This window comes from Benincasa hispida, chromosome 9 (genome assembly GCF_009727055.1).
Source record: "Benincasa hispida cultivar B227 chromosome 9, ASM972705v1, whole genome shotgun sequence".
NCBI lineage: Eukaryota > Viridiplantae > Streptophyta > Magnoliopsida > Cucurbitales > Cucurbitaceae > Benincasa > Benincasa hispida.
Genome location: NC_052357.1, coordinates 19,233,958 through 19,260,687, shown reverse-complemented (window position 1 = coordinate 19,260,687; position 26,730 = coordinate 19,233,958). Strand labels below are relative to the sequence as shown.

The 26,730-nt window shown below is 33.4% G+C and overlaps 1 protein-coding gene across 2 annotated transcripts; it reads right to left on the bottom strand.

The window, feature by feature from the left end:
• Positions 1 to 1,807: 1,807 nt before the first annotated feature.
• LOC120086616 lies at positions 1,808 to 20,167 on the bottom strand. 2 transcript variants are annotated; one of them, XM_039043351.1, is made up of 28 exons: positions 19,833 to 20,167; positions 19,411 to 19,639; positions 19,143 to 19,279; positions 17,206 to 17,322; positions 16,888 to 17,034; positions 15,978 to 16,681; positions 15,406 to 15,527; positions 15,213 to 15,304; positions 14,675 to 14,906; positions 14,496 to 14,565; positions 14,118 to 14,266; positions 13,935 to 14,008; positions 13,674 to 13,847; positions 13,500 to 13,571; positions 13,267 to 13,368; positions 13,063 to 13,152; positions 8,789 to 8,864; positions 8,592 to 8,688; positions 8,409 to 8,478; positions 8,130 to 8,309; positions 6,232 to 6,354; positions 5,823 to 5,906; positions 5,518 to 5,702; positions 5,300 to 5,438; positions 5,154 to 5,213; positions 2,991 to 3,095; positions 2,191 to 2,306; positions 1,808 to 1,972 (listed from the first exon to the last, which is right to left on the bottom strand). In XM_039043351.1, the coding sequence occupies exons 1-27, from the start codon at positions 19,929 to 19,931 to the stop codon at positions 2,193 to 2,195; spliced, it is 3,843 nt and encodes a 1,280-aa protein (XP_038899279.1). In that variant the 5' UTR covers positions 19,932 to 20,167; the 3' UTR covers positions 1,808 to 1,972; positions 2,191 to 2,192. The 2 variants fall into 2 exon arrangements, with proteins under 2 accessions (XP_038899279.1, XP_038899278.1); XM_039043350.1 differs by having other exon boundaries at positions 1,808 to 2,306.
• Between the last annotated feature and the right edge of the window lie 6,563 nt (positions 20,168 to 26,730).

Sequence of the window (26,730 nt, the reverse complement as noted above, 5' to 3'; positions counted from 1 at the left end):
TAACGATGCATTCTATGTAATTTCTTTTTCCAACTTAATTTCTCCCCCTAATGTTGGAAAATTTGTCTCATTAAAATGACAATCAGTAAATCGTGCAGTAAATACATCACCCTTCAGGGGTTCAAGATATTTTATAATTGATGGAGAATTATATCCAATATATATTCCTAACCTCTTTTGAGGACCTATCTTAGTACGTTGTGGTGGAGCAATTGAAACATATACTGCACATCCAAAAATTTTCAAATGAAAAATATTTGGCACATGGTCATAAGCTATAATGGCGAGTACTTATGATAAGATACTGACCTAATTTTATCATCAATATCTTATCACAAGATACTGACCTAATGTGTACAAGTGATGTTGCATGCAAATAACATGTCCCCATACAGATGTAGGAAGCTTAGCTCACATAAGTAATGGTCTAGCAATTAACTGTAAACATTTTATGAATGATTATACATGAGCTATAAGATATTCAACACTTATCCTAATTAACATACAATAATTATCAAAAGTTTGGAATGTAAATTCACCAGCATTATCAAGATGAATGGTCTTAATTGTATAATCAAAAAATTGTGCTCTTAACTTAATTATTTGAACAAGTAATCTTGCAAATACAAGATTTCGACTTGATAATAAGCATACGTGTGATCATATGTTGGATGCGTCTATTAATACTATAAAATATCTAAATTCCACTTGGTAGTTTAATAGGTCTGCATGTATATATAAATTTATTCTAAAAAATGCAGGTGATTCAATCCCCCTTTAACTAGTGGTGATCTGATGATTAATTTTCCTTGAGAGCAAACATCAGATGATAATTCATTAAGTTCAAGAATCTTCTAGCTCTTCAATGAATGCCCATTTGAGTTCTCAATAATTCTTCTCATTATTATAAACCCTAGAGACCTAATTTGTCATATCAAATTGTAAATATGTTTGAATTCAAGTTCATTGTTACATATGTTCAATTACTCGTATATAACAATCCAGAAGATAAAGCAAACAACTCCTTCAGTATACATTTTTCACTGTAGATTTGATATAAAGATACTCCATATTATTCTTTTATCAATCTCAATATGATAACCGATAACCATTGCAACTTATATCTTTTAAAACTATGTAGATTTCTCTTTGCTTGACTAGAGAACGTGAAATCTAATATTGTATTGACTTTTACTGTGTAATACAGTGTATGCCAAACATAGATCCTCTTTACTTATTTTTTAGTCATTCAACATATGTAAATTATCCAAGTTTCTTCATTAAAAAAATAATTACAATAAGAAAAACAATATTTGAAATATGCAAAGATTAATATCTACTAAAAAGAAAAAAAAACAAGGAGATGAATAAAAAAAAACATTAGATCTAGATGTTTAACATTGAAAAGAAAATCTTTTTAAATTTAAAAAAAAAAAAAAAAAAAAAAAAAAAAAAAAAAAAAAAAAAACAAACAAACAAACAAACAAACAAACAAACCGAAATGGTTGACCCTAAACTTCCACTTCCATTCAATTAGACATTTATTTCACTGAATCGAAGTGCCACATATGCGATATGTTGAATTATAATTGACGTTGAAAAGATATTTTTTCAAGCAACATATTTTTAAAATGATATAAACATAATAAAAATGCAACCTTACTTCTGAACAGGAGGTTGTACAACTGTTCTTGAGTTATAAAATATAATAAAACATAAAACATAAAACATAAAAGTAGAGTAGAGTACTAGTTTATCTTCCATGAAAATATAGCGAGACAAATGTTACAAATTGTGCCCAGTGTAATACAAGCAAAAAAGAAACCATGTTACAAAAATGGGAATTATTACTTTCATTAATTAGTACAACATACATCATTTTATATATATACTGAATTTACCAGGTTAACCAGGTGCTACAGGAAAAGATGGAGAGGTTTTGGTCAAATTACCTAAGGAAATTGTAAAATTCCTACAAAAGCATGGAGAATTAAATAAATGAGGGTAGGAAAAAACTATATATGATACAATAAAGGGAATGTGGGGAGGGGAGGAAGGCCAGGGGTCAGGATCGATTTCCACACATCTATCCCCGATCTTCCACTCTTTTCGAGTAGTGGGGACGGGGTTTGGAAATCAAAGAAATGAAAAAGGAAAAGGGCAAGAAACTCTATACAAAGATACAATCACCTCTACATGAAGTAGCTCAAAGACTTCTTCTTCCTCGACCCACCTTCTCCATAGAGGTCGTTCCATTGGAGGAGCTCATTCATGTTTGTCGACTCCGATGAGACGCTCGCACACACCTAGTGATGTAGTGGCAAAGGTCATGGAATAAAGAAGACTAATAAATTTTAAAGAAAAACAAAAAACACATCAAGTCGTCTCTAGTTCTTTGGTAACCTTCTAGACTTGTGAAGCTATCCAAAGATCCCATGTGCAAGAGAAATTTAAGTGAAGAATTTGTGGTAGTTAAGGGTGTATAAGTTGGATTAAAAGAGGACAGGCAAAAGAGAGGATTTGTTTTGACTTTTAACTACATTTCTGTGTCGGCTCGGGTTGAACACCCCAGCAGTACTCGAGAAAAAAAAAGGCTACGTTATAGAATGCATGAAGCATTGAAACGAGGCTATCACCCCAGCAAGCATAACAATGCAGTTCCCCCAAATAAATGGTTGTGTTCACTTAGCATTTCTATAATTATTTCAGATCCTAGTTTTAATACTCCAAATGAAATAATAGAAATGCAGTGTACATTCTCATTCTACTACAACATTAATAAAGGCTAGAAATTTTTTGCTAATAATAGATGTAATCTCACTGTAACAAATATAACTAAAGAAAGATTTCAAGACATAAAGACAAGAACTTTGTAGTTGTCCAATTTAGAAACTCCGCAGGCTCTTCAAAGGGGGAAACCCCTTATTGTATCATCAATTGCCTTCACAACCCAAAAAATAAATAAATAATTCAGGGCCGTGTAAACCAACCTGCTCATGTGCAAATCTAAAGTCCTCCATTTTTAAAGGGCGAACGTCACTGCTGCTATATAGTGCTGGTAAGGGTTTGTTGTCAGTCAAAGCAGAGACTCTCTCCTGTAATTTATGAACAGAACTCATTGTACATCCATAAAAATACCATTATGTCATATAATTTTCTTTCTTAACATCAGAAAAGGAATGCCAGACGTGCTTGTTAGTTGAAATAAAAGAGGACAAAAGAATGCTTGCAACTACTGAATGTAAAAAGCAAAAAATGTTAAAAGGAGTGCCAGTTCCACTCCCTATCCAAGATACACCAATTTAAGTCAGTATACATTTTCCTACAAGGAGTGCCAGTGCCACTCCATATTTATTTCTTCAAATAACCTTTTCTTTTTGTATCATAAGGAAACCATAGAAGCGTGTCTTTTTCTCTAGCCTCTGTGCTGAATCTTGCTGGAAAGACAATCACTTTCAATACTTCCAATAGTATCAATATTAAGTAGTGTGTTCCTAAGAGCAGTTCGGTGGTGCTTTCCAAGGCATTGCAAAAGTCCAATGGACAAACACCATAGCAGCTTCATTATGGAGATTATCGTTCGAGAGGAACAAAGAACTCTTCAGGAGGAAAAAAACAAATGAAGAGGCTTTCGAGCTTTAGTCAAAATATTTGCACCTAGCTCCTACTTGGTGTTCCCTTTCAAGAACTTTCCGTAACCACACTTTTTCACCCAAATTTGTGCAAATGGGCAAGCCTCTTTGTCCTTGGCTTGATGGGGATTTTTCTTTTTTTAAATAAGAAACCAAACTTCCATTGTTGGAAGGCTATAATGCAAAGGAAAACAGAAAAGAAGCTGAAAAAACAACCAGCATCCCACCCAATTACAAAAAGGGGTCCCAAATATCCTCTCAGACCTCCCCACCAAACAAAAAATTCTACCATTCCTCTCAAACCAAATGCCCCGCATCAAAAAAAGACAAGACTGGCAAAAAGCCCACCCTTTCTCGTGGAAGGAAGGATTCAAGAGCACCTCCTCAAACTCCTAAGAACCCCTCCTATTATCAGCCGACACAGACCTGAAAATCTTAAAGAACCAATTCCACGATGAACAGATGAAATCTGGGGATACCTCAACTCCATGTTTTTTTACTACCTCTTTAGATGATGTTTTATTCCTTAGTAAAGAAAGAGGGAACTTCAGATATCTTTTAGATGTTTATAGGGAACTTCAGGGCCAAGGTTTTGGTTCTAACTAAGCTCCACAAGGTGCTCAAAAGGACTCTCCCAACGAACTCCTATACTTTTTACTAATGGGACACATGAGTAGTTAAGGCCTTCTATTACAGATCCATTGCCATCTTTCTGGAACTAAGATTGAAGGAGAAATCAATTGCCTCTTCCACAACATCCTCTGCTTCCATGTTTTTTGTCATTATTCTATTGATATGGTCTTGTATAGTTAGAGTCCTTGTGGTGGGATTCCCCCTTTTTGTCGGCTTGGTTTTTGTATGCCCGTGAATTCTTTCATTTTTTCTCAACTTAAAGTTGTTTTTATCAAAAACATCCTCTGCTTCCAGCCAGTAAACTTGCATCTCATGCATCCACTTCTGCACTTGTTTTAAATGATTTCCATCGTCAACTGAAGCCTCAACTACATTCTTCTAGACGCTCATTAGAGATAAGACACTAAATTTCCTGGCTATATTATCAATTCCTGTCATTCACTTTACTGACAGAGTGACAGTTTTCTTAGATCAAGCGCTCCAAAGACCTCTCTGCACCATAGCTTCTAGCTTCAGTGCTGCCTTGCTGAATTTGAGTTTCTGGTAAAAAAAAAGTAAAAACCAGTGCAACCTTGAAATAACAAATCTAATGACAACCTAGGACTTTCTAGTGAAGGACCAGGAGAAATGATATCATCATTCCACCATAAAATTCTGTTCCACAACTGCAAATGACCTTTAACCTTCAAACATCATAGTAGAAATTCGACTGAAAATATCCAAATTAGTATTCAAAATACATGTATGGAAAAATTAAAATCAAACTTGAACTACAATGACAGTATTCAAAACTAGAAGACCCTTAAATAGTCTAGCATAAGGAAAGTAAGAAACAATAAACGATGGCGCCTAGATACACAATCTAGGAAAACAGAATGATAGGCTAACCTTTTTCTCCTTGTCCAAAATTTCTCTGATGGGGCAGTGTGCTGCGGTTACACATAGATTCTGCAATCAAATATGGTAGGATGAGCATTCTTTTCAACTTTTTTATACAACTAGGAGATGGTGGAAACTTGAACAAGAAAGATGACCTTCAAATCACTTCCAGAATATCCATCAGTCATATTTGCAATTGCCTCTAAATCAACGTCAGTGGCCAATTCTTCTTTGGCCAGTATAACTCTCAAAATCTTCTCTCTATTTGGGGCATCGGGCAAGTTAACCATCAATCTACAGAGAACAGTCACATATTCAAGATCAGATGGATATTGATAACATAAGTAAAGATACCAGCATTACACAGAAGTACCTCCGAGGAAGTCTCCTAATCACAGCCTCATCAAGATCAAATGGCCTGTTGGTGGCAGCAAGTACCAGTACACGTTCTTTATCCTTTGTTCGCAACCCATCCCAATTCACCATAAATTCATTTTTCATTTTGCGCATAGCCTCATGTTCTCCCGGAATTTCACGTCTTCCTAACATGCTATCAACCTACAGCAGCAATATACTCATTTTGAGAACTATAACTATAGCGGAAAGATGCAACAATAGTGACAAAGAAATTCCTATGAAGTATACATGTTAGCGTAACCATAATTTTCCTTAACCAACCTCGTCAACGAACACAACACTTGGAGCAATTTTACTTGCTAGAGAAAACACTGCCTTCACGTATTTTTCACCCTCACCAAACCACTGCAAAGAAACACAGACAGTGCATAATATTTACAGAGAATAACCCCGGGATGATATGCAATCAAAGATTCTTTTTATGATAGAAATTTTCCTAAAATGAGATAAGCAAACTTTAGTCATTCCAATCCTTAGGTTTCCCCTTCTTTCTGCTTAAGGGAGTCCATATTATTTTGTTCATTTTATTTATTACAAAATATACATAACGGGTGGGTGGCTGGGTGTGTAGGTGGGGTGGGGGGTTGCCTTTGCCTCTTTTACACTTCTAATGGCACTATTTAGCAAATGAAGGACTTTTTTTTTCCTGTAAAAAATAGCATATATGTACCTTAGAAGTAATGCTTGACATGGAGATGTTGATAAAGTTCGCACCAGCCTCAGTTGCAACAGCTTTAGCAAGCATTGTTTTACCAGTACCAGGTGGACCAAAAAGCAAAATTCCTTTGCATGGCTGTCAGAGTAATATTTATACAGATGAAATACTAGGTATCAAAGTGCATAACAGCTGGTAAGCAACCAGTAAAGTGGTTCATACTTGCTCAACAATTAATTCAATAAACTTGTATATTTTTTTCTTCCCATGCGACTTTTCATTAAACTTCCTCCAAAAACAGACAAACGTATAGAAAAATATATAAAGCACAGGAGGTGACATCTTTCAACTGGAATACCAAACATTTAATTTACGACCTTAACTACCATATTTTGTAACGTAACTACAAATAGTTCCTGTTTTACTCATTAACCGGGTGTTTGGCACAGGAGTTGGAGTTGGGAGGGGTGGAGTTGTTAACTCTAACTCCATGTCTGGGCCAAGGAGTTTGTGGGCTACACGACTAAAAACATCAATTTCATGTCTTGTAAACTCCTTACATTGTAGGTCTACGACTTCACAACTCCCTCGATTTTTCGCAACTCCACTCTTTGCCCAAACACCTCCTAAGGGGGTGCTTGGCCCACCAACTTGAGTTGGTTATTTCCAATGACCCCACCCATGGGTACAAATTTCAACTACTTTGGCAAAGACCACCTCTGACAATCAACTCTAACGCTGACCACCTCCAGCGGCTAACTCCAACAATCACCCCAGCGACCAACTACAACCACCAACTCTATCTATCATCTAAAATCTCTACAACCAACTTGGCCGATCATACACTCAAAAAAAAATAATAATAAATAATTTTTTTAAAAAAAAGGATGAAAGTGTTTCTAAATACAAATTTGAAATTATTAGTTCATAGTGTTTAATAGTCATCTTTCACAGAAAATTGGCATTAATAGCAACCAAACATACTTGTGCACAAAGACATTTTTGAGAAAATGTAACCAAACGCATAGAAAATGAAAATGACTTTTAGAAAACACCTTTTTCCTAGGCAATCCAAATGGCCCTAATTCAAGTTTTTATGTTAAACTAAAAGATCAAATGGCATGCTAAAAGGAACATTAGCATTCCCTATTTCTTCTTCACCCCATAATACGTGTAGCCCACAGGAAAAAAAGATGGACAAACCTTATTTCTTAAGAAAAACCTATATAATACACATACATTTGTATTTTAAAAAAAGAATGATTCATTTTTTCAAACATACATTCTCAATTGTGGAACAATGATGTTAAAATTTCCTATGTCATGTTTATGAATAGTGGCACGTACAAATGCTCTAAGCCAACCAACACACATACATAATTAACCCTAACCTACCATTTGACATAAAGATGCCATAAAAGGCCCTAAATCCATCAATGACATACTTATTTTTGGTGCATGCCATTCCACAAATGTGAAGGTGTAAGTTTGTTTATCTTATGAAAAAATAGTATTTTTTTTCTACCTCAAGTATGATGGCTTCATGCATAAAATCATAAAATATATGATCGATGGTTAAAAAAAAAAGAAAGTTAAAGCAAATAAAAACAGGCAGCAAAACAAGCATACTTCTATAGGTTACAAAAAATCTACACCATATAACCCTAATTTAATAGTTTTCCTTAATACAAACTTCTTTAACCAACTCTGCACCTTGAACATAAACATATATTAAACCAACGCAACCCAAACGCAACTTAACTTTGTGCGTCAAACACACCCTAATTGGTTTTAATGGTATAGAACATTTTTTAAACATGTTTAATTTTTCTAAGAAATAGTCCGGGATAAGTATGAGCAAAAAAATCCAGTATACATCTATGAAAAAATAACCGTAGGTAAGAAGTGCAAACCTTCGTTAACTGCCCTTTGCAAAACAATTCAGGCCTTTGTAGGGGAAGCATCACCAATTCCTTCAACGTGTCCTTCACATTTTCTAAAGCACCAATGTCTTCAAATGTAACACCGATGTCACCAGGTGGAATAACATCAGCAAGAAGTTTCTTTTCGAATTCATTCTCAGTAACCACATCCTAAAATTGTTCAACCACACCCTAATTTAAATTTAAGAACCAAAAGACAAAGGAAAACAAAATTCATTCGTTCGAAGATCCATTGTTCTACAAGATTACCCTGAGTGACTTCTTCAAGCTCTTGTTCTCACTCTGAAGACCATGTAAAATGTTCAACCCATACTCAATACTGCAGTATAAAACACACCAAGTCACTATGAACACAAGAACATGATACATAATTCATTTTCCTTATTATAGTTTGATACAACAATTTGCTGCCACCAAGAAAAAGTAGACAACCTTTCTGTAGAAATGATGAGTTTAGTATCCTTAACCAACACTTCAGAAAAATGCATGAAATGGTGACTCAAAGCCCAGCCTACAACTTTCTCAACGGCTGTTAAGATAAATGCAGGATCAGTTTTAACTTCTAAGTTGCAATCAGTAACCATAGAAAAGTAATTACAAAAAAGAAAAAAAGAATCAGATGTACGAACTGTCAAGTGTTAGTGCTTGATCTTTAATGCAGAGAGTGTTGAGGTTAGAGCAATCCAAACCAATACGATTGAGAACCTGAAAGCACATCAAATACATGAATAAGAAAAGGGGAAAAAAATTAGCATGAAATATCCAAATATCATGAGAAAGGAAAGAAACAGTATATCCAGACAATAATTTTACTCTTTTTTTTCTATAATATTCGTGAGTGTCCAAGCTAACTTGTGCGCATCAAAACTATTCTCACTTACTCTATACCTTTTCACCTATGAGAAATCGAGCATTCATTGAAAAAATGAAAGAAAAAAAGGCCTGAAAACTAAGGATCTGTTTGGTAGACAACTCAGATTCTATTTCTTTTTTTTTTTTAATAGAAACTACTACTTTCGTTGAGAAAAAATGAAACGTCCTTAGTTTGGTAGGTTTTAGGGTTAGCTAGGGTGTGAGCTATTTTGTGCGATATTAGGGGGAAGAGGAATAACAGTGTTCAGAGGTGTGGATAGAGAGACTATGGTTGATGTTTAGACCTTGGTAAGGTCCATATTTCTCTTTGGGTTGCCATTTCGAAGACTTTGTAATTATCCTCTAGGTAGTATCTTACTTGTTGGAAACCCTTTCTCTAGAGGGGTTTTGCGGACTTTTTCTTTTTTGTTGCCCAAATTGTGTTTATTGAGTTTAGCAAATATGCATTTAGTAGGCAGTCTCGATTCTGTTATTGAAAACTGTTTCAGATTCCGTAATCTAAACAATGCAAATTCTAAAAACTAACATTTTTATGTTTTCAATGTATTCAGATTTTGAATTTGAAATTTTAAAATATAACATTATATTAATTTTTTCTAGAAACAACCATCAACAAATATAGTATTTCATGGTATAAATTCAATTATTTTTGTTAAACTAAAATATGTAACATATAATATATAATATATGATATATGATATTACGAGATAATAATTATACAATTTTTTAAACTAAAACAAGTTCATAAATTAATTAGTAGTAGTTTATATTCAACCTAATTTTTAGTGAGTAGCAAGAACTAGTCTTATGGTTTGCAAATATATTATCAAACACATCACGAAAAATTGTTTAGATTGGAATTTAAATGTTGAATCTCCTACCAAACACATATTTGAAAACATGAAATACTTATGTTTTTATTGAACCCTTTTGTTTTTAAATTTTTGTTTTTAGATTGCCTACCAAACAGACCCTAAGAAATCCAATCCAAAATCCAAAAGAATAAGACCTGACCAATAGTAATTACAAAAAAGTGGGATAATTGAACGCCCACGACAAGGCATTTAATCAAGCATATCCTACAACTCAAATGCCAATCCCTCCACACCTGTAAAAAAACCCTCCTTTTCCTCCCCATTAGACTTTTTTTCTTTTCTAAACGGAAAAGAACTTTTCGTTGATATATTGAAGAGACTATTTCTCAAAAACGAAGTTCAGAATGCACCGATATCCTCCCCATTAGACTTAGAACCATTCAAACTCCCTGTAATACAACAGAAGTACCCATCTACCTAACGGGTATTATTTTCTTTGAATAAGAAACTATTTCATTGATTGAATGAAATATTCACGAATATCCATAGGTACAAAAGTTCCCATATTATAGGGAGTATAGATGTTTCCAATTTGTAGTAAGGGACAATAAAATATGGCTTTTAAAAGCAGGTATATCTTTACACCAAAAAAGCATTAAAAATAGCATATTCAATGATGTCTTCAGTAGTCAAACAAGCACAAGTAATTGTGGGTATTATTGAAACACAAGGAACGACAAACAAACAACGGCAAGTACAAAGTTAGAGAACGTATGGAGGAATTTTTTGTGGGAAGAGGTTGATGAGAGGGAGGCTGACACTTGGTTAGTTGGGACAGTCCCAAAACCTATGGACCTTCAAGGGTTGGGCATTGGTAGTAAGATTGCGTAATGAGGTAATGAGGTCCAGATGTGATGTGAATCCAACCATTGATCCATTACATGTATCCGGAAGAGCTAGTACAAGAAGCAAGGCAAAGAAGATTCAAGAGGCTTTCACACTACATCTACAAAAGCTAGCTAATGCACAAGAAGAGGCCAAGATTTCAAGCCCAAATTTATGTGTAATGTTAGCTTAATGACTATATATGAGAATGAAGTGAAGATGGCACGGAAAAAGTTGTATGGTTTGGAAGATGGCACAAAGGTCAAAAAAACTGTGCAGAAATTGTTAAGGAAATGTTGTCAGGTGTACACAGTGATGGAATTCGTGATGTCAAACCTTGTCAAATGTGCACATCAAGCTTGGTGCCTACTGCCTTCTAGAGAAGATATTTAAGACTATTTGGAGCAGTTCTACATTTTCAGTTTTGTATTTTGACTTACCAATTGATGTGCTATTGAGTTTCAATTTCCTAGGTCTTATATTCACAATTTTCATTCATTAGGTTTTGAATGACTTTTGAGTTCATGGACCTTTGAACATCCATTTGACTTGTACTGCTCTTAAAAACTCACATTAATGATATCCAAAACCTTGTATTTTTTTCTACCCCTTGTCTAACGTGCACATCAAAAGCTTGGTGCCTTCCAGAGACGATATTTAAGACTATTTGGATCAATTCTACATTTTTAGTTTTGTATTGACTTCTCAATTGATGTGCAATTGAGTTTCAATTTCCTAGATCTTATTTTCACAATTTTCATTTATTAAGTTTTGATGATTAAACTGATACATCGCTCACTTGGTGTAAATTCACTCCATCTTCTTGTGATTATAACCTTACCTCTCTCATTCCACATTGGAATAGCATTGTGTAATCAGTCACAGCATTTTTGCCCTTTTGTAATTTCATACCATCAATGAAATTCAAATATCATTTCTCATTTTTTTTAAGAAAAAAAAAGGATGATTAGACCAATTCATCGGATTAGTTTTCACCCAACTAATTTTGGAGTGAATTGTAGGATCTAGGAATGACCATTGTAGATGCTCAATTTGATCTAACTATTCATCCTTCTAACTAAGCTCTTGGTTGGAATCATTCGTTAAGTTAGCCTTATTTGTGAGTGTTTGCAAGGATCCTAGAATGACCTCTAGCTTTGCATAAATCCAGCATATTGAGCGCTTATCAAGATGGCTAGTGGTAGTTGCATTAAGAGTAAATACAAGGACCTGGTTAGGAATGGTTGAACAGTGAAAACCCCTAGATTGCAATTTTGTAAGGTTTTCCTCCCTTCTCTTTAAGTTGTGAAATGTTCCACTGGGAACAGGACAAACGTGTAATTCTAGGAGCTGTAGGCGTGGGAGATAAACCTCTGTGCCTTTTTGTAACATCTGTTTAAGATGAGGTTGCATTATGAAGACCCAAGGAATTCCTCCTCAACGTTGGGCTTTCGCTATGCGCTTTCAAATGAGAAGACAATGGAGGTGTTAGCACCTTTATCTCTTTGTCCTTGTGACTCTAGGAAGGATAAATATCCTATTTGGTTCCTCAATCCTTCTAGGATCTTTTCTTGTAGTTCTTTATTCTGCCTCCTTTCCTATCCCTCAGGCCTCACTCACTCAACCTGGTGTTCCCCATGTCCTCTCTTTGGCATCTCCCCCAAAGAGGGAGAGTCAACACTTTTGGATCACATTCTGAGGTATTCCTCTTTCCTTTTGAGGCCATAGTGATGTCTTCTCTGCAAGGGAGCATATCTTTCACATTCTATGGAGCAGCCAATTTATTAATTGGAGGTACTGAGGCACCTCCTTTTTGGAATAAGGGCAAATATTGGGCAAGCTTGTTGTTTGGGATGTAGTAGATTCTCTAAAGGGGTCGAGAGGTCTGGTTTAAGGTGTGGGATAGTGTTAGTTTTAACTCCTTGTGGACTTCTACTACTCGAGTTTGTTGTAATAATAAGTTTGGTTTAATTTTTTGGGATTGAGTCACTTTGTTCGGTGGACTCCCCTTAGATGGGTTGATATTACATTGCCTTATAATGTTTCCTGTTTCTCAATCAGAGCGCGGGTTTCACATTAAAAAAAATGACACGATAAGTTCAAAGGGCATTAGTAATTCATCAAAAGTAGATTAACACCATATAATCTAGGGCAATTTGTGAACACGATTAACTGAAGTAAAAGGGGCATAGTGCATACCAAGAAGAATGAAAAAGAAAAGTATATAATGTGACAGAATGCGAGTTTTTAACGGTGAACCCAATGTAAACAAAAGGGTGTTTTTACATACAAAAAGAGAATTTAGAAGCAAGATATCATCCAGCACTCACCATGCGTATGCTGACGATATTTGCTTGTGTTTTCAGAGTTTCAGTATCACGTTCCAATTGTTGCTTCCACTCTGAAAGTAAGGCCTCCTCCTACCAACATTCACCCAAAAAAAAAAACCAAGAGAACAAAGAACAAAGAATCATGTGCTGAATTTGATAGACAGAAGCAGTAAGACAACAAAACCAGCAATAAGATCACTGTACCTGAGGAGGTAATATGGTCACTTTGTTAGGAAACAGTCGACTAAGTTGCTTCGTCGCTTTTGGAGTTTCTTTGTTCCTATCATGCAATCTGCCAAAATTATCCTGAATACGGAAACGTGATACTTACTGTTGAATACTACTAGAAGGAGAAGAAATACCACAAGACTTTTTTTAAAAAAAGATGGTCAAAGCTAATGCTACAAGAATGCATAAACAAAGAAGAAGATACATACTGGGAAAGCAAGATCAAGTAACGCTGTTTGATTGCTTCCAAACTTGGTAAATAGAAGACCCCCAGGATGGGACTGAAAATATACAGTTGTTTAGAGAAAAAAAAAATAAAACTAACCAAACATACGCTTAAAGAAATAAAGGGGGGAGGAGGCAAGACAAAATGCTCTGCTCACCTTTTCTTTCCGATTATCCATATGGGTGTGGGAGCCAATAACAACAACATTTCCTGGTAAATTTTCAAGCCTGCCCTTAAGAATAGAGTAAGCATCTGAGTGTCCCACCATTGCCTTTTCTATGTCTTTGACGAACAATATTAGCGAGCTGTTTTTACTCTCATTTGAGACAACCTACAAGGCCAATATTGTAGTGAGATGCTCATGTGAATGCCAAAAGAAAAGGAAACATAGCTCCAAGCAGTTTAGGGCAATGAGTACCTCAAAAACTTCATCAATAGCAAGCTTATCAGTATCATCACCTCCAGGACCATCCAGGCGAAGTAGATGATTAGCTGTGATGCCAATTTAGAACAATCATATCACACGCAAAGTTCTAGGCATAATATAATAAAATATTAGAAATGAACCCATGGAAAGGGAAAACAAGTAGGGAAGAATAACCAGAACAAAAGAAGCCATGATCTTCTTCACAAAGGCCACCTAGATCGTTACCGTCTGGAATTGATTTGTCAAATCTCACCCCTATTTTTGAGGATCCATTCTCTTCAAAAGCAAGGACAACTTTCCCCCGACTACCATAAGAGGGTCCCCTGCTTGAAATAGAAATGAAGCAGGAAACTAAAACTAATAGAATAAAAGACAAAAAATCTTCGAATAATTACAAACAGATTTTAAACAGAAAAAATGTCTTTCTATAAGACAGATACGAGTAAGATATACAAAGTAACAACATAACTAGTGGACAAGATGCAGATCAATTATCCAAAGCTTCCAAATCATCAGACACCAAAATCCAGTGCCAGAAGGTGGAGGAATTACCTGAGAGGACAAGTTTGAAGCGGAGGTGAAAGCGCAGAAGATAAGGTACCCACAAATTTAACTTTGTCACCTACCAATTAATGAAAGATTAATAATATTATGCGTATGACAGGTGGGAAACTGGGGATGGACCAGTTGCCATACCAACCAAAGTCACATAGTGACTAAAACGAAGATACCTGTCTTAAAAGCAGTGGTCTTTGATGAAGCCGTGGATGCTTCCTGTTTTGGCAAAGCCTGCGAGCTTAAAGTAGAACCACCTGCTATATCAGCCTCAACACTGGAAGTTGGTTTCTTGTTCTGTGAAGTGGTGGCGGCGGCGGCGGCCTGCACAGCTCTTTTAGCAAAAGCAGATGTCCTTTCAGCTCTCGAACTTTCTTTTACAATATCAACATCCTTGGGTGTCGGTCCCTAAATTCATCAACATAACCTTATGTGTCATGTTTCCAAGTGTTGCAAAACAAATATGAGATGAACAACCAACCCTGGGATTTACATGTCAAAGTACTTTAAAAGCTTGAGAAAAATACTATTTCCCTTTTCCCCTCCACTTCTCACGATCATGTACTTAATTTAACACTGATTCACAAGATTACACAAAATTTAATCTCACCTCTTCCCACCTGATGAGACTTTACAAGTAGACAAATTCATAAAAGAACATATGGATGAAGTTTCAGGAAAGTTAATGATAGAAGGTAAAGATTTGCATCTTACACCAGGCAAAAGAAGAGAATCCACCATTAGTAATCTGGCCCCAAAATGCCGAGCAAGTGCCTTCGTCAAAGTTTCCTGGTATATTTCTGAACCTGTAAGCACTCAAATAATAGACAATTCATGTCAAGGAAACGAATCAGATGGAAAGAAGAACAAAACTACAGTTTAAGGGTGAAAGGGAGACAGTTCCAACCTGCAGGTCCAGACAACAGCATACGTGGGCTCAAAATAGGAAGGTCTGAGGCATGCTTTACAAATTTATTACACTTCAAGTGAATGAACATGGATGCAATCAAAACATTTTTGGTGGTATCACTGAAAGAAGATGCAGAATCACATAAAAATTTAGAACACATCTCAGTCTAGATTTCAACACAATTTAATTGAGTTCTGGTTGTTTTTTCAATATGCTAAATGTGCTTTTGAATAATTTGAAGAAATGTCAGCGTTTTCATCGTGTTGAGCTACATATCAAGTATTTTTTAAATTTTTAAAAAGGAAAGCACCTGAATAGTGCCAAAATCACTTACTTCCTGTTATTTTATAAATATATTTATAGGGGAGAATTCCACCTTTAAACATTACTCAAAAGCATTCCAAAACACACTAAATCATAGTAGTCAAAAGTCAGAAGAGACTCCAAAATGTCAATATTGAGATGCCACCTACGGTTGACATATACCATGAACAATTGCTAGGTGATAATAGGGGAAAAAAATAACAATAAAGATATACTTAAATTGACAATTGAAATCACACTTTCACCTTAAATAATATGGGAAACTCTCTAAAGAAACATCAATGCTGTCAGGTTCAAGAATGCCTTGTTGTAATCTTTCTTTAAATGCTTGACGTCGAGTTGACACTGGTGTAGTAGGAGGGTTAAAATCCTTAAAGAGAATCCCCATGTCCCTTTGTTCATCAAGGATCTTGGAAATGTCCCTTTGTTCATCAAGGATCTTGGAAATGCTGCCACCATTTAGATTAAAGTCGGGAGATGCCGAACTAGCTAGAATTTGTAAAAGTGGTCGTAATTCATGAGTTCCCACAGGAACCTCCCTTATTTTTGCATGAATAGAAGCATCTAGAGCAAGCCTATTAAGACTGGGGCTTTCAGTCGCAGAATCAGGAATTGGATCAATATTTTTTATCATGGATGCATCACCATTTAGATCGTTATTATTAGTGCTACCATCTTTCAAATTAGTGTCTGTATTCTGTTCACCTGACACTCCACAAACAGAGGGCAACTCCACGTCTTCATTGGTTTTAGCTGGTGGGGAAAGCAAAGATGAATCTTTCTGAATATTTGAAAAAGATGCTAATATGGATGCGCCAGTTACAGCTGAGGCATCCCTAGACCTTCCTTCAAAATGAATCCCCTTAACAGGAGCACTATGGGCTTCTAAAATGTTTACAGAAGGCAGGCCAGAAACAGCAAAATCATCACTAGTGAGCTGCTGAAATATCTGACGGTTAAATTAAGGAATTTAATTCAGATACGCATTGTTGCATGCAAGATAGGTAAAACCCAATATTAGAAGGAAGGAGAAACAAAAAAAACGAATGCAAATTCTTTTTCTTCTTAACCTTCTCAGGCGTCGTAAGGAAGTGCTTTAGAATCGCAAGTTATAGCCTTCCCATAAGGTTATATGGCAACACTCCAAAAGGATACATAAGCATGCTTTCCAGAGGAAGTGAAGACGACCTCATCACCTCCATTTAAAATTACACTTGAATTTTTTTGAACAATCTTGCCATTAACAATGACAGCCCCTTTGCCTCCCGTGATTTCCAGTAAAGCAACAGAAGAGTTCCCACGCTGTTGCAATATAAGTGAGTTCTAAAAAATAATAATAATAATAAAACACGTCTAAACATTCCATAAAAAATAAATAAATAAAGAGAAACAAAATAAAATCAAGCATAAACTCAAATTTTAAGCAGCAGCATCTGCAGTAGTACGGTGAAAAAAAAATATAATTTCTCTAACCTTGATGTGCCTCAGCTTACACAAAGTTGTACTAACTGATGGATCTTTAAGACATAAATTACACTGACGACTCTGACCAACAGTGAACAGAGTACCACAAATCACCAAGTGTGGATTCTGCAGAAGCATAATAAATCCAGAGAGTCAGAGGACAGTGATTAATCTCAATATTTGAAGTTAATAAAACAAAAGGAGCAAAGTAAGTATATCATAGATGCGGATTATGGTGGGTAGGTAAGCTTAGGAGTTCTTTTTCTTTTTTCTAAATTCCGAAAAGGTTAATTACCAAAGCAGAGGCCTCACCTTTATACTTTATAGTTAAGCTTAAGAGCAAAAAATGATATTACATTAGTGCTGTCATCCTAGGTAGAAAATGACCTAACAAAATGAAATAAAATAAATTACAAATTTAACCACTCCCTGTCAAATTTACAACCTGAACCCTACAATTGGTACCCATAAATTGATATATTAAGTAAAGAAAAAAAAAAATTATTCATCAAGCAGCTCCTCCGTGCAGTCCTTACCAACTTAAGTAGTAGTGACTACAATCTCCAACTCCAACATGGAAATGATATCTCCTACCATTATTAACAAACTAATATCACCTATAATTTCTGTTACTCAAAAATGCTTTTGCTAGAGGGGTCCGAGCTCCTCTCTTGTGCCCATCCCAGGACATGCTAGTCCAAAGAGAACTTTTTATAGCTCCAGCAAATTTGTGAAAAAGGATCTAACGTTCGAGATCTAGCCGGGATTATAGCCGAAGAAGTGTTGGAAATAAGTTTTTGATTAGTTAGCAAGCATAAGGATGAGTATTTAAGTTGAAGGGAAAGAGAAATTGCTCGTCTTTTTACATTGGAATCTAATGAGATCAGCGGTAACGGTTAAAACAAGCTCTGGTAGAGCTTCTTCAAAATCCTTTTAACCATAAAACTTTTAGCGGAACTATAGGAAGAATGCAGGCTCAGTCAATTCTTTCACTCAGATAAGCATTTGCTTCAATGTAAAAACGGTGATAGAAAGTAATATTTTTGAAAGATGAAAAAGATGGGGGAGTTGCTACATTTGAAAAACAATGTGCCACAAAACATTGCACACCTGCAGTAATTTCTAGTTATGAAGGGTGGACTAAACTATGAGTTATTCCTTAAATGTTATGGAGAAAGGAAGCTTTTGAGCAAAAGGTTTCATCCCATGTCCACCACAAATGTACTTGATGTTTAGAAGCGTGTACAGGTTTCATTCCATACAAGTATTGCACATTCTTTTCAATTGGGTAATCCTGCCCAATACTGATCAGTTTACATATCCTACTCCAAAGTTCCAAACAGAAAGCAGCAAACACCACAGACTACTCTTTATGATCACTGTCAAAAGAACCCGTGAATTGCGTCCTTAACCATTCTTTCCACTCTTGCAGCTTGTTAAAGAAAAGGATTTAATTCTCCATACTAGGTCTTTTTAGTATATTACCTTTTAGCCACACAACTTCATTAGTCAAAACCTTTTACTTCATTAAAGAATCTAGATATAGGTAATCAAATTCATCCCTGCTCTGTACATTTCACTTCACTTTTCCGGAAAAACAAACCAAAGTTGATAGTTCATGTGAAAAATCTTGATCCATTTTGAGAGGGGAAAAAAAAGAAATGGCATGCAATTAAGAAAGAAACCAGGCCGGATATACTAAACGAGAAATCCAGAAAGGAGGTCAGCAGGTAGAAAAGAGGTTACAAAAGAGGCAACTCTCCAGCTCCGCAGCAATTCACTAAGCTGATGAAATAAGACCCCAAGAAAATCAATTGCAGAAAACAAAGAAAGACAAACAAGCCAAAATCCTGACATGCTGATGTTACTTGAAGAATTTCCATGCTTCAAACAACTAGTCTTAAGAACAACAAACTAAGAATCACGATTCTTGAGCAAGACTCTACCTGTGAACACTGCGAAAGAAGTTTTCCCCACGCCGGCTTCGAATTTGACTTTGCCATTCTCATCGTGCGCTTCTTTGTGCGATTGAGCATGGTAGCCACAACCGCCTTAGATTTCTCCGCATCGGCTGCAACATCACCTAAATTCAACATGAATTGATGAAATTGATCAAAACCCCAATTGAAACCCAACAACTCCAAAAGATTTAACATCAAAAACCCAGGTCCAAGCAATCAAACTACATGCATAGAACACCGATTGGGAAGGCACCTAAAGGTTGTGGCGTCATGATAGCCTGAGCTTCTGCCTGAAGATCGTGCGAATTCTCTGGAACAGCCTCATCGCATACTTTGTTGACCTTCAACGAATCAGTATCAAACGGATCAGCTGATTGTATGACTGGGTTTACAGGTTCAACCCCAGATTCCCCAACTGGGATCAAAGGCTCAACAGACGGTGCGCTCTGTACGTCCTCTGTAGACGACGATGCCTCAATCACCTACCGTTAAAACAAGAACGGATCAAAAACCCCACAAAACCAAACCCCAGAACTAAAATCCCAACCAAAAACCCACCAAGAACAAATCCCAAAAAAAAAAAAAAAAAAAAAAAAAACAAGAATTGGCATGCAAAACCCAAGTGGAAGAACAACCCCAAGACCCAAAAACGGCCAGAAATCCTGAAGAACAGACCTTAGATCTTTTGGGATTTGGTGGACCTGAAGGAGGGGAAGAGGCATGAGGTGAAGAAAGAGAACGTTTGGAGAAAGAACTACGCCTGGTTTCAACCATGGTAACAGAAGAGACGTTGAAGAATCAACTGGGTCTGTAAATTGATCCCTCTTTCTTTCCTTTCTTCCTTTCTTCTTCTTCTGAAGGATGACTTTTGGGTGTTGATAAAGAAGAAAAAAAAAATTGAAAGGAGAGCCCGAGAAGACGAGAGAAGACCGGGCGGAGGGGAAAGAGGAAGGAAAAAATTTATGCCAGAGATCAGTTAAGTAGGCCTCTGATTCTTACAAGAAGAAAAATAAGCATACTTAAATAATAATAATAATTTATTGAAAGGGAAATGGAAAAGAGGGGGTGGGAAGTTGGAAGAGGATTGTTTTTGGTTAGGCTAAAAATCATAGTTGTGGTGGTCAAGTTGGATGGATTTATTAGTATGGAGTTTGGTTGGTGTGTGGGAAATTTAGATATAGCAAATAAGGATTAAAATCCCTTTTGTATTTAATGTTGTAATATCATTGCCTAGTATGATTTTTTTCTTTTTTTCTTTTTTATTTTGATGATGTGTGAGGTGAAATTTGAATCTCCAATTTTTAAGTATATATTTTTGAGTAATTTTTAAATTGACTAAAAAATAATGTCTTAATTGCAAGGATTAAAATATCAATGTCGATATCAACATCGAGATTTCAATTTTACGAATATATCGATAAAATATCGATATCGACGGCTATTTTTGTAAGTCGCTAAATTTATAAAAATTTACTTGGATTGATCATTAAACTGTTCTTACTTCAAAACTAAGTTATAAATATTGTTATTAGTAGTCATATTTATATTTGACAAAATAGACGACATTTTTACGAGCATGTATAAAAAAATGTTGTAGATATCCATGAATATTTAATATTGATATCGAACTCTTCAATCTACGGATATATCGACATATCCATGGATATTTTTATCCTTGCTTAATTGTTGAACTATGTTTGTACCAGCGATTATTGTTAAATTTATCTATGTTAGTTTTTTTATGAAAAAAAAAAAAACATTGTTTTAAATTTTGGATTTAGTTCTAAGCTTTGAGCTTGATTTGAATTTAGTCAATAATTTTCAAAATGTTACAACTCTTGAGCCAAGTTTTATTTCAAATTTGTCCAAATGTTCTAAGGTTTACAATTTTTAACCACGTTTTTTTAGTACTAACTTTTGGATATCGACACTAATGTATATTGATTAGTTTAAAATAATTCTAAAGGGGCTTCAAAATTCATTTTAATATTGATGAATAATAATGAGAGCCAAATAATTATAGTTCTTTAAAAAAAATTAATTGATATTGATACTAAAGATAGAAAGTGAGTATTTCGTTAAAATTTGAGGTTAAAAATGAAAATCTATAAATCCAAACACTAAAAATCTCAAAAGTAAAATTGAAATATTCTAAAACCTAGGGACCAAATACCATGCTTAAAATTTAGAGATACTTTTTTTTTCTCTTTACATACACGTATATATATAACTTATCCTAGTTGTATAACTTAGTAGTAATTCACATATATTTATTCTCTAAAATATGAAGTTCAAATTTTTCAATCTTCATTTGTTGTACGGAAAAAAAAATATTCAACATAATTTGACTAGTCATAACAACCAATATGGGTATTCGACTAAAATGTTGGAAATTTAATGTTTTATCCATAGATATTAGACTAAAAACAAAATTTGATTAGAGAAGTATAAAGTTAGAGGTTGCTATCCCACTATCACTCGTTTTTGAACTTGGAAAAAAAAAATAGTAGGCTATATTTTGATTTTAAGTTTATTATTTGGTTGATGCAAGAATTTGACATGATTCTAGATTATGCAGGTAAGATCTTGTACCATCGTGGAATTTGAGCAACATTGAATTGAGCAGTTGCATTAGTAGGATTTGATCCCTCTATTTATACAGTTGCAAGCTAGGATATTGTTTGTATATCTCGTTAGTAAGGTTCGTACCTCTATTTATATGACTTCCTTTTTTATGTGTATAGTCGTGATAAGTCAATTAGAATCTTCGACTGATTTTCATCGAATTGCTAGATTGCATCTTACAGAATTTTATGCCTCAATGCATTCTATAATATCCTCTTTAAGTGCCTATTGGCCTGGATGGACCCATTAGGGCCTTCAACTATTTTAGGTACATCAGCCAAGGCGACCAACCCAATAACAATTTTTATTTTAGTTGAGTAAATATCATTTATTGGTAGAAGAAAAATTGGAAGACACAATGGACTTCTATTGTTTGATTTCAAATGGGATATTGCTCATGCAAACATTTAATCCATCATTTTATCATCTAACCACTTGTTCAAAAAACTAAGATCAAATTAGAGTCTAAATCCAATTAAAATGTCATAATTTGAGCTCAAATACTAACCCAACTCATTTATTTGTAACCATACATATTCTCGACTTTAGCCTCAAGCTAACTTTTCAGCAAGGTACATCGACTTTAATCTTATAATCATTATATTTAAAAATAAAAATAAATATTTTATTTTGCTATTTTTTAGTCAAAATACCTTGGGAACCATATTCCTAAAAATATGCACTTTTTAACACTTTGATACATTTCTCTTTTCTATAAAACCGTCTTTTGGAATTTAGTTGAGAAGGTTGAAAATCCAAATTAGGCATCTTATTTACAATAGTTGAAACCAAGTTAAAATGGATCATGTGTCTTATTTATTTACTTTATGGTAAAAAATGCATTTTTTTCTCTTTTAAATGAAAATTCATGATGTGAATGTGAATCCATCAACGATTCATTGATACGTGTTTCGTTATCTATAGAATATTTGTTCTAAATACTTCAATTGACATAAAGTATAAACAATCGATCAATAGGTCAAAGGTTCAAACCCCCTTTATATTGTCATACTTAAAAAGTAATTATATTTAATTAAGGAAGAAAAGAAAACAATGATTTTACTCCAATTTCACGTTTGCCCTGGATTAAGTTATTTTATATCATATACATATTGCATGAAATCGTGTTCCTAGTGGGTAAGATATATCAAAAGCATTGAAGGTGTAAAGCCGTCTTACTATGATGTTAAAGTATATGGTAACTAACCGAATGAAAAGAAATGGACAAATTTCTCTTTCAAGTGTTCATAATAGGTGTATTTGATATGTGGCTTGTGAGATTTTAAAATATATATTTTTTGTCCTCAAAATTTTATTTTTAGTTTTTTTTTTTTTAAAAAAAAAATAGTGTTAAGAACATCTAGATGACTAAAAATGCATTTTTTTAAAAAAAACTTCGAAGATAATCACCTATGTTAACATTTTTATTATCATAGGAAAAAAAAACAAAAACAAAAAACACTTCCATCTATATCTATATTATATTAAAAGGGGCAAAATTGTGAGAATCTTTGACTCCCCATTTTGCCCTTCTTTCTTTTCAAAATTCTCTCTTTACCCTTTTACCCTTTTGCCCTTAATTTTTATTTTTCCTCAATTTTTTTTAAAGCCTCATATTTTGCTCTTCAAATAACTGTTTTTTTTTTTTTTTTTTTTTTTTTTTTGTAAGCCTCATGACCTTGCATTATAATACCTTTCAACCCCTTCCTTTTAATACCTTTCAAGTATAACTCATTCTTTATAACACAATGAAAACTTTTCATGAACAAAAACTTTCATAAAATTAGTTTGTTGCACGGTAATTTTTTCAATAAAAGTTGTGGGATCCCAAGACCTATGTTCAAGATTTCTTTTGTGTTGCTTCACGTAGTTTCATAATTTTTAAAATTTTGACGATGGGCATGGATTAATGGCCATTGGATTCACGTACCATTCATTCATTAGCATGGTTTATTCAAATTTTCTTACTCCTTTCCACGTGTCTTTAGAATTTGTGTGAATTAAGGATTTTCGTGGATTTGATTTTTTTTTTTTTTTCAAAAGTAAACTATTAACAAATCATTTGAAATTTGTGATCATGTTATGAAGATTAGGTTTGTGTTTGATTTGACTAGTTTTTATTTATCGAATGTAGATTTTTAATTAGATTGTTTCTTTTTAGATTAAACTCCTATATTTTTTTTTAAAATTTTGATATATTTATAAGTAGTTATATTAGAGAATCTCTCGTTTTTTCCCTTTTTTTATTTGTTCATAATAATAATTTGTAGATTTCTATTTTGTATCTTGGTTGCAAATATATGCATGTTACTCCTCATGCATATTTATGCAATTCCCGAAATTCTTGTTATAATGCTTAAAAAGGTATAATTATTTGTTATTTTCATTTATATACATAAAAAATACGTAAATCACGTTGTTCTTAAATTTTGGATTTGAAGGGCAATTTAAAGGATATTATGATATTTTGATATACAATTTTGTTTATATAGGTTGTGTGAGTTTTTATGGCATATGTTTGTCCATCTTTTGGTATATCATTAAGCAAGCAGAGATTTTATTCTTATGGATATGTTTTATTGCTTTTTTTTAATTATAATTTAAGATAAGTTTATTTTCGATTGATCTTCATATTGTAAAGATAAAGAAGAAAGTTGGTTGAGATGATGAAGAAAAAAAATAAAGAGAAAATAGGGAACTGGGGGATATGAAGGGAGACTAGAGAAAATTAGGGAATGAGTGAAGAATGAACAGAGATGACAAAAATATGGAGTTATTATGTAAAAATTTATTTAATTTTATTCTTAATTTTAAAGGTACAATCATCTATTGGATTCCATCTCCATAATCTCATAATTTTAGGTCTCCATCTCCATCATCTCATACTCATAATTTTAGAGTATTTATTAACAAAATTAAATATTACTATTCAACAAAATTCATCCTAATATTTTAACGTGTCTATAAATTTGGTAACTATACACCGATATATTAAAATCAAAATCATTATTCTTCGGTCATGAACAAGTTTATACTTTTTAATATTATTATTCAAATTAAATATTAATTTGGATCAGTTCTCTTAATTAATATTTTTTTAGATTCCAAGCAATTGAAATTAACGTTTTTTTTTAGATTTTAATTAGATGAAGATTTATTTGATTATGAGCTCGAGAATCCATTAATTTATTTAATGTTATTATCTCAACCCTCAATTTTTTTTTTTTTTTTTTTTTGTTAAATCTTCCATTTTATCCACATCTTAATTAATCTCTTTTAGATATTGAAAGTTTTTTTTTTCAATAGTAAATCATTTATTTATTTAATGTTATTATTTTGACTTTTTTTTTTGTTTGTTAAATCTTTAATTTGTATCAGTTATTTTTTAGATCTGTAACCATTATTTTTTTCCTTAATTAATTAGATTTACTTGATTATGAAAAGTCAACGTGCCACAAAATTTGTTAATTAATTTTTCTCCATGTGTCGTTAATGTTATTATTTCAACTTTGAATATTTATGCAATTTATTTAATTTTTTATATTTCTTTTTTTCCTTTTTAGATTTCCATTGTGTTCTAATGATTATTTCTATTATTCCTCTATTTTTCTTTCAATAATTCTAAGTTTTCTTGTATTTGTTTTTCACAACATAAATTTATAAATACAATAAAATATTTTTTAATTTTCTTGAATTAATAAAATAGAATAACCTTTTAATTTTATCCACTTATGTATTGTATTATTTAGAATTTAGGATTGTTTTCAAATATAGAAAAATGAATCAAAATATTTAAACTAATAGTAAAATATCATAGTCTATCTGCGATAAACTACGATCAGATAGTAGTCTATTGTGATCTATCGTAATCTATCAGATAGACTATGATATTTTATTATTAGTTGTAAATATTTTCAACAGCTTTATCATTTAAAATAATTTCCCTAGAATTTATGACACATATTTCAAATGATTATTATAGATAATTTAAATAAAATACAACAGAAAGAAAGAGACTATGATGAGAGTTAGAGGTTTTATAAAAATAAATAAATAACAAAAAATGTTTTCTCCTATTGATCTAAAAACAAATCCCCGTAAACAAGAAGTTTATTTTAAAAAAATTCATAAAAGTTTGGTTTTTATTTGTTCTTTTCTCTCTTCAAATCACTACCTTGTGGAACTACTTCATGAAATAATAATTAAGATGGATTATTATGTCACTTTTATATCAACTTTTATCGTAAAATCTATTTGCATCATATTTTAATTTTATTCATATATATATATATAAGAAAAATATTTATCCATATATTTTTATATATTTTTCTCTAAAATAGTTTTAAAGTGGATATCAACTATTTAAAATTTAAATAGGTCTGTAAATCGATCTCTAAGGATAACTTTTTGGAAGAAAAGATTGAAAGGAGAGCCCGAGAAGACAAGGAGAGGATCGGGCAGAGGGAAAAGAGGAAACAAAAAGTTATGTAAATAGGCCTCTGGATTCTTACAAGAAGAAAAAAACATATTTACATAAATAGAATTTAAAAAAAAATCAACTATTGAGGAATTAAAAATTTATTGTAAGGGAAATGGAAAAGAGGGGGTGAGAAGTTGGAACAGGATTGTTTGGTTGGGCTCAAAATTATAGTTGTGGTGATCAAGTTGAATGGATTTATTAGCATGGAGTTTGGGTTGATGTGTGGGAAATTTAGATATAGCAAATAAGGATTAAAATCCTTTTGTATTTAATGTTGTAATAACATTGCTTAGTATGGTTTTTTTTTTTCTCTTTTTTATCTGATTGATGATGTGTGAGGTAAAATTGAAATCTCCAACCTTTTTCGGTATATGTATTGAGTAAGTTTCAAATTGACCAAAGAAGTAGCGTCTTAAATTTGTTGATCTTATACTTTTTCTTTTTAGATCTTGGGTTTAATTTCTATTT